Below are 17,382 nucleotides of genomic sequence, written 5' to 3'. Positions count from 1 at the left end.
AATATGCATGTTCTATAAAAAGTTTAGCGTGTTTATATTAATCATATTTTCACTTCCCTTTTAGAGCACTGAGTTGTTTTTATACAGTCACAGATATTGCTAAACTCTTCTAGAATTAAGCTTTAAATGTATGCCTATTTGGGGGGGGGGGAACAATCAATTCCTAAAAGAAAAATCAAAAGCACTGGAAGCTGAAATTCTTAACTGGAGATCACAAAGCAATGATACCAAGACCTGTGCCCATAATATCCAGAAACCGTAAATAGTAATTAGAAGGAATGAACTGAAATGTAATCATAGTTTATCTTACTTGGATTTGGCCTCTTGCAATAAAGAAGGGTCATCTGTAGCTAAATACACTCTCTTTTTATCTACATGCATTCTACGAGCAAGAAGTTCAAACCGCTCTTCAACGTGCACCATATATTCTTCAATGGGATGAAACGCTGCCTCTGTTCCTACTTTGTCTGTCCTTCGAACATGAACTCTGGAAAAGTACAGAAACTAGGAATTCAGTTTACAAACACAATATATACTTAAGCAAGTGAAATTTTAACTTCAGATTTCATACCTGTGATGCAAATTAAATCCCTACACAAAACAAGTAACAATTAGAAGTCACTGATATCCATCAAGACTTAAGAAATTACCACAAAATCAGAAACATACATCAAACTTCTTAACAACATGAAGTTTACTGTCTGCTCTCTTGAATGTAATATAGGAAGGCTGCTCTGAAAGTAATGTCTCCTAATTTAATATGCTGGCTCACAATGCTAGAGGCAGATGCTGGTGGTATGGCAGTAGAGGCTAAACCTTCCCACCATTGTTTCACTACATGTTATTGCTGTGCAACAGACGGCAGCAGAGGGGCAATCTGACAAAATGGCATCTGACATGGAAGTACGTACGAAGCAAATCCGTATTACTGAGTAGTGAATGTAAAAAAATTGCTCCCATTGACACTCATTGATGCTTGCTGAATGCGTATGACAATCAAACAGTGAATGCAAACAGTGAGGTAGTGGGTGGCATATTTCAGCAGAGGCAACAGTGGCAATGGGTCTCCCCCACTGGTTCAGATTTTTATGGAAGTAGCATTTAGGTTCTTGCTCATCACTGGTGAAAACGCACATCTAATGGTGAGGAATATGATGAAAAACAGTGTTATGTAGTTGAGAATTTCATCTATCAAATAGCGTTATGTCCTTTTTAACTATTGTAGTTTCCATGGAAATAAATAAGAAGCATTAATTTTGGAGTGACCTGTCTTGTAAGGAAGGCAGACAGTAACTGAAAGAAAAATATGAAGGAGGTTCAACTAAAACAAAGTATTTCTTATCAGAAGAAATTATCTAGTGTACTGTTTTTTAATACTTATGCAAACAAGCAAAATAGGAATGTTTGCATCATAAGTATATTGGGACGGAATGTTTTCATCATAGGTATATTGGGACACCACTATAGGTAGTTAAAACAGATTCCTCTTACTCTTGAAAGTCTTATGATCTGCCAGTAGAGAAGTGACCTACCAGGTCAATGGTCAAAAAACAGGTAATGAACTAACGTGGACAGAACTACTGTATACTAGGAAAAGAAATATTGAGGATTGAAAAAAAATATAGTGAAGGAAGCAGCAACAAAAATTGCCACATCACAAGACAGTAAAAACCTTCCTTCTACAAGCTGTTGTTTAGTATGCATTGGTGATTTCCTGCTCCCTACAGCTGTCCATACAGTCCTTTCCAATCCATAGTTGCTGCTAACACCAATAATTAAACCATCAGCAGGAAAGGCACATACCACGTTTAAGCACAGCCAACAATAAAATTAGCAGAGGATTGTTGCATGTGAAACATACATTTTTCCTCAATGATGAAGGCTATGATCACTTTAAAAGACACAGACAGAAAAGCCTCTGGAATACAAACTGTAAGGCAATTACATGAATGAAATTCAGTATTACACTTCTAGATATCAAAGGACGTTTAATTCTTCTACTGAATCTACATCTCTATCCAACTACAGGACAAGAAGTACACTTGATAAAAATGAATGCTTGTGAACAGTTTATATTTATACATAGCTTAACAATAATAATAATGGCTTCATCTATAAAGTACCCACTACTCTCTCAAAATACTTCAGGCTCTTGGAACACCATTATAAAAAAAAAAACCTTGTGAACAGGAATCATTGTACAAACATATTAATGCACAAAGAAAACTAAATACCCACCCAATCACTGGATGTTTGAAACCAAGTTTTCTTGTGGCTTCCTCTATTTCTTTTTCAAGCCAAGGCTGTGGACGAATCAAGTATTTGACAAACTGTGAGACCCACCATACTGCAGGATCCCCATGAACACGAATTAGCCTATCAGCCAGGTCTTCAGGGACAGCCAGTGGTAAATAAGGTGGCCGTGGATGTAAGCTGTCAACAATGGGAAGTTCTACCACCTGTACATCCTTATCATTAGCCTCACCTGTATTAAAATACATAACAGGATAGGTCAGATAGTTTACTAATTAATAAGCTTTGCCATAGCCTATTATCTCAAACATATCAGCTAAACAAAAGCTTCAGTTCCAAAAAGATCACCAAACCCTTTCTCTACCTTTTCCAAAAAAGCATTTAAAAAAATAATAAATCAATTATATTTATATATGGGTTTATTTATAAACAATCTATTCCTCTAGAACTATGTTGAAGGCTGGCAATAATAAAAGCTAAGTTTCTGTTCACATATTCATACCTGTTTTTTCTTTTTAGCATGACCAGAGAATCACTGAAAAGAGAGGTCTACTTGAATATAGCTTGCTACCTAAAACGCTTAAATTCAGTTGCTTAAGACAAAAGTAGATAGATTGTTTAACGCAAAGAAACTGATAAAAAAAAATAACTATATAGTCCTACTCTTTTTTTTAAAACTTTTCACTTCCTTAAACTTTTTGAATAAATTATTACAGTAAATTCTAGCTTTTCTAACATCAATTGAATTCACTGAATTTGCTGTTCTACTGTCAGACAATTCTAGTCTCAAAGAACTTAAGCTATGAAGGTAAGCAGCAAACTAAACAGACCTAGGAAAACAACCAAGCACTACAGACATTTCACTTTTTTGATTTTCACTCACAACTAGATTGCACTTAAATGTAAGTGGCTAAATAACTGAGCCTTATCCTCCGTACTGAATTATACATATAAAATGATTAGTAAATTTATATGTAAAAATTATTCTTCAATGAATACTTGAAAGCTGACAATAACAACAAACGAACAGCTTTCCCCTGCTTTCCCTCAGGGCAGCTCTGCCTTAAAACCATTCATCCATCAAACCATACCTAGAGGCTATAAAGACAATACTCAAAATTGTAGGAAACTTTGTTTTCCTATTTCAATTCATGATTCATTTCAATTCATCTTAATGGTTTGGAGGTCTTACAGGAGAACATACCATTATTTAAGCATTTAAACTGCATCGTCCATCATGCAATGCAGAAATATCTTCTAACTGTATAGTGACCTGTCCTTAATCTGATTTAATCTGTTTTTATTCTCCCATTTACTCTTCTTTATTTTTAATACTTAAAAACAAAAAACAAAAAGAACCCCAAACACTTCAGTTAGTTTATAACCTTTCTCATCATATCACTGGAGAATGTAACCAGGATGTCACAAATCAGCAAGTAAAAAGGAGAAAAAGTCTACCCTTTTCTCATCATGTTGCAGTGATAAAACTATGACTTGACAATTCAAAATATTCTTGCTCGAAATACCCTTTCAAGATATTTTTAGTCTTCAGTCTTACAAAAGGGACGTGAACACACTGCAGAGTGTATAATAAAAGGTCCCTGAAGTTGACTAAGTGTCTGGAGCACCTCTTCTGTGAGGAAAGGCTGAAGGAGCTGCGATTGTTCAGCTTAGAGAAGACTCACTCAAAAAATCTTATCCATGTATATAAATACCTGAAGAGAGACTATAAAGACAGAGCCAAGCTCTGTTCAGTGGAACGCAGTGCCAAGACAAGAGACAACAGGGACAAACTCAAACACAGGAAGTCTTTCCTGAACACCAGGAAGCAATTTACTCAGTCGCACAGCATCTCCCTTATTGTTTCATACTCCTAATTGCTTTTGTCCATAGCTTAACCCATTCTCTACCCTTTGTTAGCTTATATACTTACTCATCTCATAATTGATCAAATACTTATCACATGGCCTATAGTTAATAATGACATATGAAAATTGAAATTCTACTACTGTAACCCATTTTATATTTATTTTCCATGATGAAGACATGCATCGCTAAATTCACCTATTTTTAATAAGAAGAGTCAGTTGTACTCATTCAACTGTGAGTTCCTGCACTTACTCTAACCACTATAAAACACTATTTTAACACCATTTGGAAGGGGAGTCTATAAAATCCAGTTTTAAAAGCTCACAGATGTTTACATAGAAGTTATCTGTGCTGAAAATTAATACAAGAAATTCCTTTTAGTGTTTAGCATAAATTCAGAGGAAAATGTTAGCATACTGCCAGTCAACTATACTTACACTACAGCTACTCAGTTTTGACAAATACTCAAAAAAAGTTTTAAATATGTAGAAAAAACTCTAAAACTATACTGATTGGGTTTTTATTTTCTTATTATGTTGACTGGAAGAACTTCATTAAAATGAATTCTGTTTTCTTTGAGATAAAGCTATCTGATCCTTCAAACATGAATGCCCATCTGGTCTTTTTATTTTTTTTCCAGCAAAATGGTTCAGTCTAGAATAAGAACGGATCAAGGTATTGATCTACAAATAGCAAGGCCTTTAACTTTGCCAATACTTTTACAACTTGAAATTTGAGTCAGTTTAGTTTATACTAAAAGATATTTCAATGATTTTTCTTTTGTGTATGCACATGAATTCTCACTGGATACCATTTTCTTCATATTTATGTTGCTTTTTTATTTCAGATATCCTTTATTACATTAAAGTTAACCAACATCAGCTTTTACTTACATTTCACTTCCCACAGAAATTGAATTCATATCTGTTCCATAACACAGTGGCAGACTGATGAAGGATTATATTTAAAAATCTTAAATTTGTATTAAGAAAAAATCCTTGCCAAAGCAATACAGTCCTCTTAATAAAAATGTTATTTTTTCAGTAGAATGAATAAATAAAATTTAAACAATGTTTATGCATACAATTGCAGTCATAGTTACTACGGTCCACATAACATTAAAGGAAGATTTATCAGAATAATCCTACACAATAGAAGTTGAAATAAACAAACAAATAGAAGTTGCATTAAGTGAGTTAAGTGTTACCTGACCAGTGTCCAGTGGTTGTACCAGATCTGTCAGTACACGTCTCACTTACAGGTCTAAATACAGTCTCCCAGCCACCAGTAGCATAGCGCCAATTCTGAGACTCTAAAATGAGTGTTCGCTGAGTGCCATAAGCAATCATGAAGCAGTAGACTACATGATGAAGCTGACAACCATAGCCACAGCCTTTATTAATATTACAGACAAGTTTCTTAGCTTTGCTGCAGTCCTTCGGGTTCTGTAAATATGGATGAAAAAGTAAAGTTGAAGAGCAGATGTACACAAAGACATGCATAGTTTTTTGTGAAAAAGTGACAAATGTCATAAATCACACAAGTCATCCTGCTATAATACATCTCATTAAAATGAATGAGCAAGCTTCAGCTCCATGAAAATTTTATGCAAGTTTTTTACAGTGAAAATGAACTGCTATTGAGCATACTTCACTATCCTAATATAAAACAGAATATCTTCAATCAGTTTCTTACTTGTAAATCTGCTGGAAAAAATTAATAATTCTACTCAGTTAACATATAACCAACATGATTCTGTAATATTTGAACATACCATTCACATACAACCAACATAATTCTTAGTCTTGGAATGCTCTTTTCCAATTTTCCTTTGGTATTTTTCCAAATTTGTTAGTTCCCTTTCAATGGAATTAAAAAAATTAAAAAAAAAAAAAGGAAATCTTTTACATTAAAAAAAAAAAAGGAAATCTTAACTCACCCAGCTACAGGGTAAAACATTTATTAATGGACTGCTTCCCAAACTAATTTACTACACACCATATACAGGTTCATAGGTTCATAAGGTTGGAAAGGACCTACAAGATCATCTAGTCTACAGAATATAAAACATATACTGAATATATTGATAAAAGACACTGCACACTATTAATAAAATAATATACAATATTTTCAAATGTGCATGGGATGTGAATACTAAATACATTTAAATGTCAACTGTTAAGTATTTTTAGGCATTTGAATGACATTGCAACAAAATTACATGTTTTCCTTTCTGTAAAACATAAGATTTCTGTATATATTCAACCTTGCATTCTCTGGATATATTTCTTCATTCCAATTTCTTTTTTTTTTTTCCTATAAAATCTCTAGGATGTAAACTTAGTTTTCAGTTAAACTGCTAGAGTACTGATATTTGGAACATGAATAGAAACTTTCTTATGCCAAACAAACTTTAAATGAAATTTTCTGTAATCCAAGCTTTACAACGAATCAGATCTTTCCCATATTCAGCAAGCACCTTTTGGATAACAGTGACCTTAAACATAATCTGAATAATCCAAGACCTAAAATATTTTAAAAAACAAAAATAAGTTTGGAATTTGATTGTGTGAAGGAAAACAATTCAGATTTCTAAAGCAAACACCACTGTCTCACTTCAGCATTTCATTTTCTCATTTTAAGGGAAAAACATCTACGTTGGCCCGCTAAATGGATACAGCTGAACTCTCACTTAGAGGCAACATGCCAATATCTAGCACCTCATAAGCATTGGGAGATTCCAGCTCCTTCTTCTCCCAGGAAGTTGCACATCTCTTAGGGATGCAAATGGCTTTGTATGCCTAGGTTACAAGGAAAGTGATAGACCCAGCTTTCCTCTACAATAAATCCTATCACCCTATTTTTTTCTTAGTACTTAACCTTTGTAATGAGATACAACAGGCCGTTAACAGAGTTACAGAAGTGTGGCTGACATCTTCTTTACTGCAGCTGGGAAATCATGTATTACACTGAGCCCACAAAACTGCATTAGTACTTACAGAAAGAGTGGTGTTTTGGATTTAATTAACATTAATTGATTTGCCTGTTTGAAGGAATAACCGTGAATAGCTTCTTTAGAATAAGAGATTTAGGTTGTTACTTCCTCTTACTAAGAACGGCACTCCTGAATTCATTTAAAAATTATTTTATCTGATGTACCAAACAGGAACCATAAGCCTTTAAATAGTTATTTCTAGCGTGTGTGATTCACCAGGCACTATAAATCTTTACAAGAAGATTAATGAAACTGAAATGAATTCCATACTACCATTCTTGACTGTCTCAAATATTTAAGCCTTGTTAAATTCAACCTTAGTTCAGCAAAAGCAGCATGGTACAAGTCTTAGAATCCTAGCATATCTTCTTAAAAAGAGACTAGACAGTTGTTCACTACTTTCTCCATGGTAAAATTCTGTAGACCTTTGTACATCACACGTCCTTCTCAGTTCTCTTAAACCAAAATTTACATCTATTTAGCTTTCACAGAATGGTCTGGGTTGGAAGGGACCTCAAGTACCACGAATCTCCAACCTCCCTGCCACAGGCAGGGCCGCCAACCTACCCATTTAATACTGAACCAGAATGCCCAGAGCCCCATTCAATCTGGCCTCGAACACCTCCAGGGACAGGGAATACACCTCTCTGTGCAGGCTGTTCCAGCACCTCACCACTCTCATAGTAAAGAACTTCCCCCTGACACCCAAACCTAAATCTTCCCTCCCTCAACCTAAAACCATTTCCCCTTGTCCTGCTGTTATCTACTCTTTCAAAGAGTTGACTCCCCTCCTGTTTATGGGCTCCCTTTAGGTACTAAAAGGCTGCAATTAGGTCACCCCCACAGCCTTCTTTTCTCCAGGCTGAATAAGCCCAGCTGCCTCAGTCTGTCTTTGTAGGGAAGGTGCTCCAGCCATCTGATCATCTTTGTGGGCCTTCTCTGGACCCTCTCCAACAGCTCCATTTTTCCAACAGCTTTAGTTCTCAGAACTATATATTCCATATATCTGATCATCCCCTTCAGGTTTTCTAGTTCTATTATGTCCCAGAACTAGAACTGCACAGAACATCCATGATGCAGATATTGTTGAACACAAATTATATTTTCACAGAATTATCCGTAGCTCCAAAACCTTGTTACTTAATGGTATTGTCAACTGTAATTGTGTTTCTACATTAATGACTGCCTTCTCTCCTGTACATAGCTCAAAATTCAGTGCAGATGCCTGTAGTCTACAGTTTTATTATCCAGTTAAGAGACAGCATAATTGGATTATGACCTAACAGCAAGAAACTCTTCTGCATGCTTTAGTCTCAGAGTTTTCAGAGTAGGATTTACAGAATACTCATGGTATTACACAGAATCACAGAACTGTAGGGGTTGTAAGGAACCTCCAGATATCATCTAGTCCCACCCCCCTGCCAAAGCAGCTCCCTAGCCCAGGTTGCACAGGTAGGTGTCCAGGTGGGTCTTGAACGTCTCCGGAGAAAGAGACTCCACCACCTCTCTGTGCAGCTGTGCCAGTGCTCTGTCACCCTTACTGTGAAGAAGTTCCCACACACTTGCACAGAACTTCCTATGCTTCAGTTTGTGGCCATTTTCCCTCGTCCCATCACCATACACTGCAGAGAAGAGTTCAGCCTCATCTCTTTGCCTCCCACTCCTTAGATCTTTATAGACATGGATCAGATCCCCTCTGAGTCTTCTTTTTTCAAAGCTGAACAGACCCAGGTCTCTCAGCCTATTAAATATCTAAAATACTACAAAAATTGAGGCAAAATATAATTTATATTAAAATAAACATTATAATTTATATTAAAATAAACATTATAATTTATATTAAAATAAACATTATAATTTATATTAAAATATAATTAAAACAACAGCAACAAGAAGAAGAAAAAAGAAAAAAGCAAGAGACCTAACTCCTGGAAAGTATTAGTTAAAATAAATGAAGAATAACCTGGGAATAGTTCTGATGAAAATTATACCTATAGTGGCAAACGCACACCACTGAATGGGTATTTACTAATTTACCCCTAAACAAAAAGCAGTATTTTAAATGGAATCACCAGCAAGAATGGTGAGAACAGATCATGTTTCTAGTCACATACATTCTATGTAAATCAGAAGACTAAATAGCTTTAATGTTTTCCAGCACATTAATTCTACCATGATTTCATGCATTGTTTCTTATTGCTGGTGAATGACTGAGTAGAATGAGTAAAACAAAAACACAGTCCACTAAATTTGTCAGTCAGTGAAGGACAGTGAAATACCACAGAGTTTTCTTACTGTAATATGGCTCCAAAACTAGAGTTTGTTGTATTTTTACATTCAGATTACTGGCATACAACAATAGCAATAAAAATCAACTAAAATCACAGAGTCACTGGGGTTGGAAAGGACCTTGAGATCATGAAGTTCCACACTCCTGCTAAAGCAGGTTCCCTAGAAGTTACACAGGAAAGCATCCAAGTGAGTTTTGAATACCTTCAGAGAACAAGACTCCACAAACACCCTGGGCATATTAAAGATTTTCCTCATGTGTAGATAAAACTTTGTTTTGTTTGTTTGTGCCTGTTGTCCCTTATTTTGTCACTAAGCTTGGCCACGTCCACTTGACACTCATCCTTCAGACATTTATAAGATCCCCTTCTCAGTCTTCTCTTCTATAGGCTGAACAGTTCCAAGTCTCAGCTTTTTCTCATAAGGGAGATGCTCCATGCCCCTAATCATCTTTGTAGCACTTCAAGAATGACAGGGAACTTCTAGGGACAGTCCAGTGAACTGGGAACCTCACAAATGGACACAGTACTCCTGACGCAGACTCATGAAGGCAGAGGGGGAAAAATAATCTCCCTAAACCCACTGGCAACAATGTGCCCAAGAATACCATTGGCCTTCTTGTCCACAAGGGCACACTGCTGGCTCACAGTCAACCCGCTGGCCACCATCAAAACTGTTACAAGTACAATAATTTTAAATACATAGACTACATCTATACTATGAAATGAACCATGCCTAATAATTAGTCTGTCAGGTGGAGAATAGATTGCTCTTGTTATTAAACTCTCTAAATCTCTTAAAGCAGAGTAGACACAGCACAACTTTATTGTGTAACTCTCAATCTCAGCCAAAGAACTGTTTAGAAGAAAACTACATGAGTTAAAAGCATGCCAGGAGCTGTTCCAGTAATTTAATAAGAGTATAGAATACTATGTTTCACTGCCCAGGAACATTCCTTGTCATTGTTAGACTAAAGTAAAAATAGTCTTTGGACTATTTCCTGGGTCCCATATTTCAATGCTCTCAGTGCTCAAAGAACTCACAGGTTTTTTGGTAGCATATTCACAGACATCAGGATCAGACAGGAAAAATGTCTGAAGCGACGCTTCAACACCTCACAACCTTCCATTGTTTTCAATTGGGTAGCTACTCACTAAAACACATCACAAGCTAGTAAAAGTTAATAGCAATATTTAATATACATTCTATTGTGAGAAAACAGCAGCATTGTTTGTAATGTTCAAATCTTAGAGAAATGTATTACCTTCCACCTAATCAAGACAGTTGAAAGTAGAATAGCCAAGCAGTCTGATGCAGGTAACCTCTTAAACTCAATACAATGCCCATTAACAAAGGTGTTGATTTCTGTACCTATGCTTTCAATACATGCTTTATTCCTTAATGCTACAGTCTCCTAGAGGAGGCAATCTCACTCAAGTTTCAACAAAAATATCAACTTTTGGGAGAATGAGATCAAAGAAAGGTCCTTCTCAGTTATCACAAATATAATTCACACAATCTTTTATTTCCCTCTCAGTATGATGGCACTTTTAACAGGTCCTTTACATACTGTCTTCCCCTCAGTACTAGGGAGAGAATGAGAGAGGCAACAGAAATTTCTTTCAGCTGCTGATAGAAAATTACTACTACATGTGCTATGTGTAAAGACAGAGCCTTATCAGCCTCTAATGTTCATTCATCTAGCTTGCACCTACTCACCTACAATAAATGCACTTTACCTCGAGTAAAGCATCTCAGAACACAAGTAGTGAACTCTCAATCCACTGCATGCATTTTTTCTAGAATGTGTATATGCGTATAATAGATATGTGTATATGCGTATAATAGATATGTATACACACACACCAGCAGGGATCACATTTTGTAAACTGGTTATTATTCTGATACCATACTTATAGATACTGAATTTACTAGGAAGCCAGGAAAGATGACAAGATAGCTCAATAAATGCTCAGATCATTTTCACTTTTGCTTGTAAGTATGGAAAAGATAGAAACAACTCAGTCCCTAGTGAAGGTATACCTTCACTAGAAGTAAAAAGAACTGGGCTGCTCTCCACTATTTTCTCTTTAATCTTTGGGGTTTTTTTTTGTTTTTGTGTTTAACTTTTTCATATTCTGCTCCAAAGATAAACTTCTAAAATGACTCGATTTGTTCAGTTTCTTGCTACTTCTCTGTAAGATTAGGAAAGAATGAATCAAATCCACTTTTCTATTGCTATGTAATTAGTTCAACAACCTGGCAAATATGGGAGAAGAACTGGAAAATGCACGTGAGCCTACAAGATCCAACAGTAAAAAGTGGTTCAGCACGCAGTGAAAGAAATTTTTATGCAACCACAAAAAAAATCACATCATTTACTGAAAAAAATATATATAACAAATATAATCCCTTATAAGTATGACAGCAAACCAGAATCTGAGACAGAATCTACTTATTGCTCTGTTCAGAGGCTTCTCTTTAGATACAAATTTGATTTTCATTATCTTCTTCCAATTCTGTTGATCACTAGTAGCACTGATTTGTTTACAATTAAATGAGTATATGAAAGTCAAATGATTGAAGTTTAATTAAATGAACGTGACACTAAGTGTGCTATTAAAGACAACTATATGGTATAGCCAAGGTTTGCCAGTATTATGAATTTAGAACAAAAAATCTTGACTGCAGCTATACTACTTAAATAAGCAATAGCACCTGTGGCCAAAAACATCTCAGTTAAGCTTAAGGATACTTTTCAACAGTTTGCGATGACAATCATCTAATCGTGCCTTAAATGTTTAAAGATGAGACTATTAGAATGCACTGTGTGTATTTCTTAACATTATTCAGAAGCTAGACCTTAGTGAATTCTGACCTTAGTGAATTCTGACCTTAGTGAATTATCAGGATTACAGGTATGTGTTACAGATGCCAGGAAGCTTTCCAATAAACCTAAGAGTGCTGACACTTCCACGAGAAGACTGGAATAGTACAAGTTCTGACAAATAAAGAAAGCCTCCCAGGACAGAGGTTCACAGCCACATAGGATTGAAGAAAAAAAATAAATGCATGGTGGGATAATGCTTTGAGTTCTTATTCTTCCCCACATTGGAATTTTATTTTGTCTTTATTTCAAACTAGTTTAAATTTACCCACATAAATAGCATCTTACAATCGCTATTTGTCTCTCAGTTATTCCACTCAGGAGAAAAGTTAAAAAGGATTAGATTTGAATTACTGAGGCATATAAGTTTATACATTTCAATACAGCTGGGAAGAGTACAACCCTCTGCACATATACAAGCACTCTGAGCCTCTTTGTTGCTGTTACTTTAAAGCATGTGAATTTATTAAAAAATGATGATAACTTCAATGTAGGAGGAGCTAGAAAGAGAAAAAAATAAGTTACACATTAAATCAATAATAATGATGGGAAATTCAGACATCTTAGAAAAAAAATTCTTTATATACATTCACCACCCCAAATAAATAGCATGACTTTAGAAAACTGTGTCCATTTTGCTCAGGGACATGATTTAGCAGAGGGCTGTTAGAGTTAAGAATAGTATGGCTAGGTTGTGGTTGGACTTGATCTTTAAGGTCTTTTCCAACCCAAGTAATTCTAAGATTATAAATGATGATGTTGTCTACCTTAGAAATATTTTTCACCTACTTATGTTTTCAACCTCCAAAGTTGAACAAAGTGTCATTTTTAAGCTTTTTGAAATTGCAAGCAAACAATACTCTGCTACTCGGAGATAGCACTGTGAAATTACAAGCTTCCTGAAATGCGTACAATTTTAAAAAAGAAAAAAAATACTGCCCCTTCTAATCATTTGCTTGCCATATCACAGTTCTAAAATACAGTATTATACTATACAGTACTATTGGAGCCTTTGTCTGACAACTTAAAGATCAGACTTCTATTGCGCATTCTTTTCAATGGCTTGATGATGAACATCTCTGAAAATAGTCTTTTGCTTAAACATAAGCTCCTAGTTTTTTAAGTAGTGCTCAGACTACAAGGAACAAGCTAAATGTAGCCTCATTAAATCAAATTTATGATAATAACATCCAAATGAAGCAATAGTCATCACTATTCACAATCATTCAGCTAAATGATTTCCCAAGACATCCCAAAATAATACAGCTGTCAGAGTTAAACACGTTCCAGCAAGAAAGCCATACAGTACTATTATTCTTCAACAATAAAAAAAAAAACACTAGAACGCTCCACATGGAGTTTTTGGGATGTGGAATTGGGGAGACTGTTGATTTTTTATTTTTGTATACAGTTATTATCAGTAGAGGTGCATACCTATAGTTTTAGACCATAGTGCATTTTACATTCCATACTGACAGTCAGCACTATACTCTTCAATATCCTGAAATCCACACAGGTATTTCTAAACATAATTACTACAAAACACAGAAACTTGTATTCAAAATGCACAGTCTCAGACGTTGAATTTTGGGATAATCAGTCACCTAATACAATAGACATTTTAATCTTCAGGAGTACTCAAAAAGCCTACATCCAGCTTAGCAAATAGGCATGCAGGACAAGAGTTTGCCCCCTCAGTTATTTTTGTTTGTTCGCTTTTTAAGGTAGAGTAAATGAAGATCAAAGGCAAAGTGTGAAAGATGACATATTTGAACGTTCCACTTCAAAGACTGTAGCTTCACACAGGTCTCATACACTTCCACCCAGTTACAATTAGAACTGCAAGTAGCCATTTCTTGCTATCCTCTCATTCAAAATTTTGCTCTTCCATACGCATATAATTTTTGACATGTGTTCCTACTTCTGTTGTATGAAATCTATTCACATATAAGCATTCACTTCAAACTGTAGCATAATTATTCTAAAACTAAGACATAGCTAAGTGCTCTATCAAAAGAATTCTTAATGTTTCCCTTGATTTAAGAAGCATACTGTTTTTACCTGTAAGTAAGTTATTCTCCTCTGTACCAGATCCGTTAGATCTTTGGCCTCTTTTTCTCTCCAATCTCCTGCTCCATCTGTTTGACTGAGGTAGTACAAGTCTGTCATTATTGACCTATAAACAATAGGAAACGATCATAATATTACAACATCAGAGTATTAAATGAAATCAAAGAAAAATGAAACAGCTATTTCAGTTATATCCTCAAACGCAGTTTCTTCATCCTGCCCAATAATTCAAACAGCAATCAGGAAAGACTGTGTTCTCCATGTAACATATGTTCCATAACCATAAATAATTATAGCATTACACAGGAGATACATTAGAAATAAAAAAACAAACATCCTGAATTATTCCTGTAGACACTAAAGAAGATGCTCTTTGAACATAGCATGATGTACAGTAAATCAGTACTGGCAGGTGACTGCAAAACCTAACCTTATGAACTCATGCAAGATGTACCAGAACACGTCCAGAATGTTTTATTTATATACATTTGCTCTTAATAAAACTATGAAGTAAATCAGGAACAAAAAATAAATAAATTCACAGGTATCATAGCACAAAAATCATGATAGGTTACCGCAGATTTAACATACAGAGTTAAGGAGACTTCCTTTGATTGCTCTTGCACAGCAGCTTATATCTCCTATGTTCTTTTGAGCATGAGACCATCATTTTGGCTTAATAATACAGGCTTAGAAAAGACATGGACAAAAAAAAAAAAAATCAGTGACCAAGGTCAGTCTGCATACAGGAAGTTCATAGTAGGTGGACCAGTGGTTAATAAGCCCGAGATAGTTAAATGCAGATAAAACATCAGTCTGAACAGGATTAATAGAGGATACTGCAGGTGGTAAGGCAGGCAGAAATAATTTCAGATACTGGAGTTGCAGATATTTATTAAGTAATATTTGGTCTTTCACTATGTTTCTAACAGCATAAATGGGTTGCCACTACTTGCTTCTGAGACTCAAGAGCCATCATGACATTCTGCTTTTGATAAATAATATAAGACTACTTTTACAATATATTTTGTTTTTTAAGAAGCACAACTTTTATTGATTGTACCATATGTACAAAGTTCTTCCAGTACCGCAGTGGTTTCAAGACTTCCAAGCTGAGTGGTCCAAATGACACATTAGAAGGAAGGTATGCTATCCAGAGGGACCCAGCCAGGCTTGAGAGGTAGGCCCATGTCAACCTCACGAAGTTCAGCAAGGCCAGGTGCAAGGTCCTACATTTGAATCAGGGCAATTTCAAGCACAGATATAGGTTGGGAAGAGAATGGCTTGAAAGCAACCATCAGGAGAAGAATTTGGGAGTGTTCATTGATGGGAGATCCAGCATGAGCCATCAATACGTGCTTGCAGCTCATAAAGGTCAATCACATCCTGGGTTGCATCAAGACAAGTGTGACCAGCAGGTCAAGGGAGGTGACTCTGCCCCTCTATTCAGCTCTTGGCAGATCCCACCTGGAGTAGTGCACCCAGTTCTCGAGCCCTCAGCATAAGAAGGACATGGAACTGTTGGAGCAGGTCCAGAGGAGGGCCCTTAAAATGATTAGATGGCTGGAGCACTTCCCCTTATGAAGACAGGCTGAGACAGTTTGGGCTCTTCAGCCTGGAGAAGCAAAGTCTTATAGCAGCCTTCCAGTATCTGAAAAGGGCCTACAGGAAAGCTGGGGAGGAAGTTTTTATAAGTGCATGTAGTGACAGAATGAGGAGCAATTGCTTTAAGTTGTAAGAGGGTAGATTTAGACTATATATTAGGAAGAAATTAATTACTGTGAAAGTGGGGAGACACTGGCACAGGCTGCCCAGTGAGCTTGTAAACACCCCCTCCCTGGACGCATTCAAGGCCAAGCTGGATGGGGCTTTGAGCAACCTGGTCTAAGAGAGGCGACATTGACTACAGCAGGGGTTTGGAACTAGATTATCTAAAAGGTCCTTTCCAACCTAAACCACTCTATGATTCCCTGATTTCATAACAGGATTCATCTAATAACTTTCAGAGGTCTACAGTTGCACTAAATATTGAAAACATGCAAGAAGTATGTGCTTCTTTGCATCCTTAAGTAAAGACATATGAAGATAAAGCTGTCAGATAAAAATATAGGTAACTTGTATGTTGGGCTTAACGAACTAATAGTGACTGGCATTGGAAAGAAAGGAATAAGAAAACTCATCCTGGGAGGCAAGAACATCAAAATATTCTGCCATCAAATACACATACAAACCACGATTCAAGATTCAACTGTAGTTACAGTCTAACATGAGCTAGGGTATATAAACACAGCAGTAATGCACACAGAAGTGATTTGGTCTCCATGATGAATCTCAGTAAGACCAACTTATACTGTTTGCCCCAGTTCTCACACACAGTTTGAAAGGTACATCAAGAATCAACCACCTGAAGTCTAAGAAACCTAAAAGAAGTACTATTTGTTCTCAAGGAGAACAAATACTTCTGAGTTAACTACTGAAACAAACTGTCTAGAGAAGTGGTAGCTTATCTGCTTTTTGACTGTTTAACTGAAGATCTGAGGTCTTTGAGAAAATTCTGCTTTAGCCAAGCACTACTTTTATTTCAGTCAAACATATATTACTGCACTCAGCAGAGAAATAATTGGATGAAACATAATGACCTGTTTTATATAGACAATAACTCCAGATAATTGAATGGTCCCTTCTCACTTTAAGCACCATCAATCTGTGACATTTTAGTGTTTGAAAGATTAAATTACAAAATTAACTCAACTGTAGTCCTTGCCCACACTAATAATCAAAAGCATTATTTTTAAGCTATTGGTTTAAATACTGTTTTACATGACTTCCAAAAGTCTCTTATCAGGTTATCCTTCTACTGCAGTAATATTTTCAAAGGCATATGCTTTACTACTGATGTGCAAACTTACAGGTCTCTCAGCTTTTTGGGGAGAGATACTTGCTTAAGGTATTGTATTTAACTCCAAAATTTTTGTCTGCTTACTAATAAGACAGAAATTGACACTATAATCCTGTTAGA

The 17,382-nt window shown here is 35.8% G+C and overlaps 1 protein-coding gene across 4 annotated transcripts in view; it reads right to left on the bottom strand.

Annotated features, from left to right (window-relative positions):
* Positions 1-17,382, bottom strand: part of FUT8 (fucosyltransferase 8) — a 74,197-nt gene that overhangs the window by 11,470 nt on the left and 45,345 nt on the right. For all 4 annotated transcript variants that reach the window (XM_065754944.1, XM_065754942.1, XM_065754945.1 and 1 more), the window contains 4 exons: positions 14,355-14,469; positions 5,330-5,567; positions 2,239-2,485; positions 311-487 (listed from right to left, as the gene is read on the bottom strand). In XM_065754944.1, coding sequence (XP_065611016.1) covers positions 311-487; positions 2,239-2,485; positions 5,330-5,567; positions 14,355-14,469 — 777 coding nt within the window. The remainder of the gene's footprint in view (positions 1-310; positions 488-2,238; positions 2,486-5,329; positions 5,568-14,354; positions 14,470-17,382) is intronic.

The sequence above is a fragment of the Cyrtonyx montezumae genome, unplaced genomic scaffold, assembly GCF_038088225.1.
Source record: "Cyrtonyx montezumae isolate F1298 unplaced genomic scaffold, pur_monq_1.0 scaffold_10, whole genome shotgun sequence".
NCBI classification, from domain to species: domain Eukaryota; kingdom Metazoa; phylum Chordata; class Aves; order Galliformes; family Odontophoridae; genus Cyrtonyx; species Cyrtonyx montezumae.
This window is presented reverse-complemented; position numbering and strand designations above follow the sequence as displayed.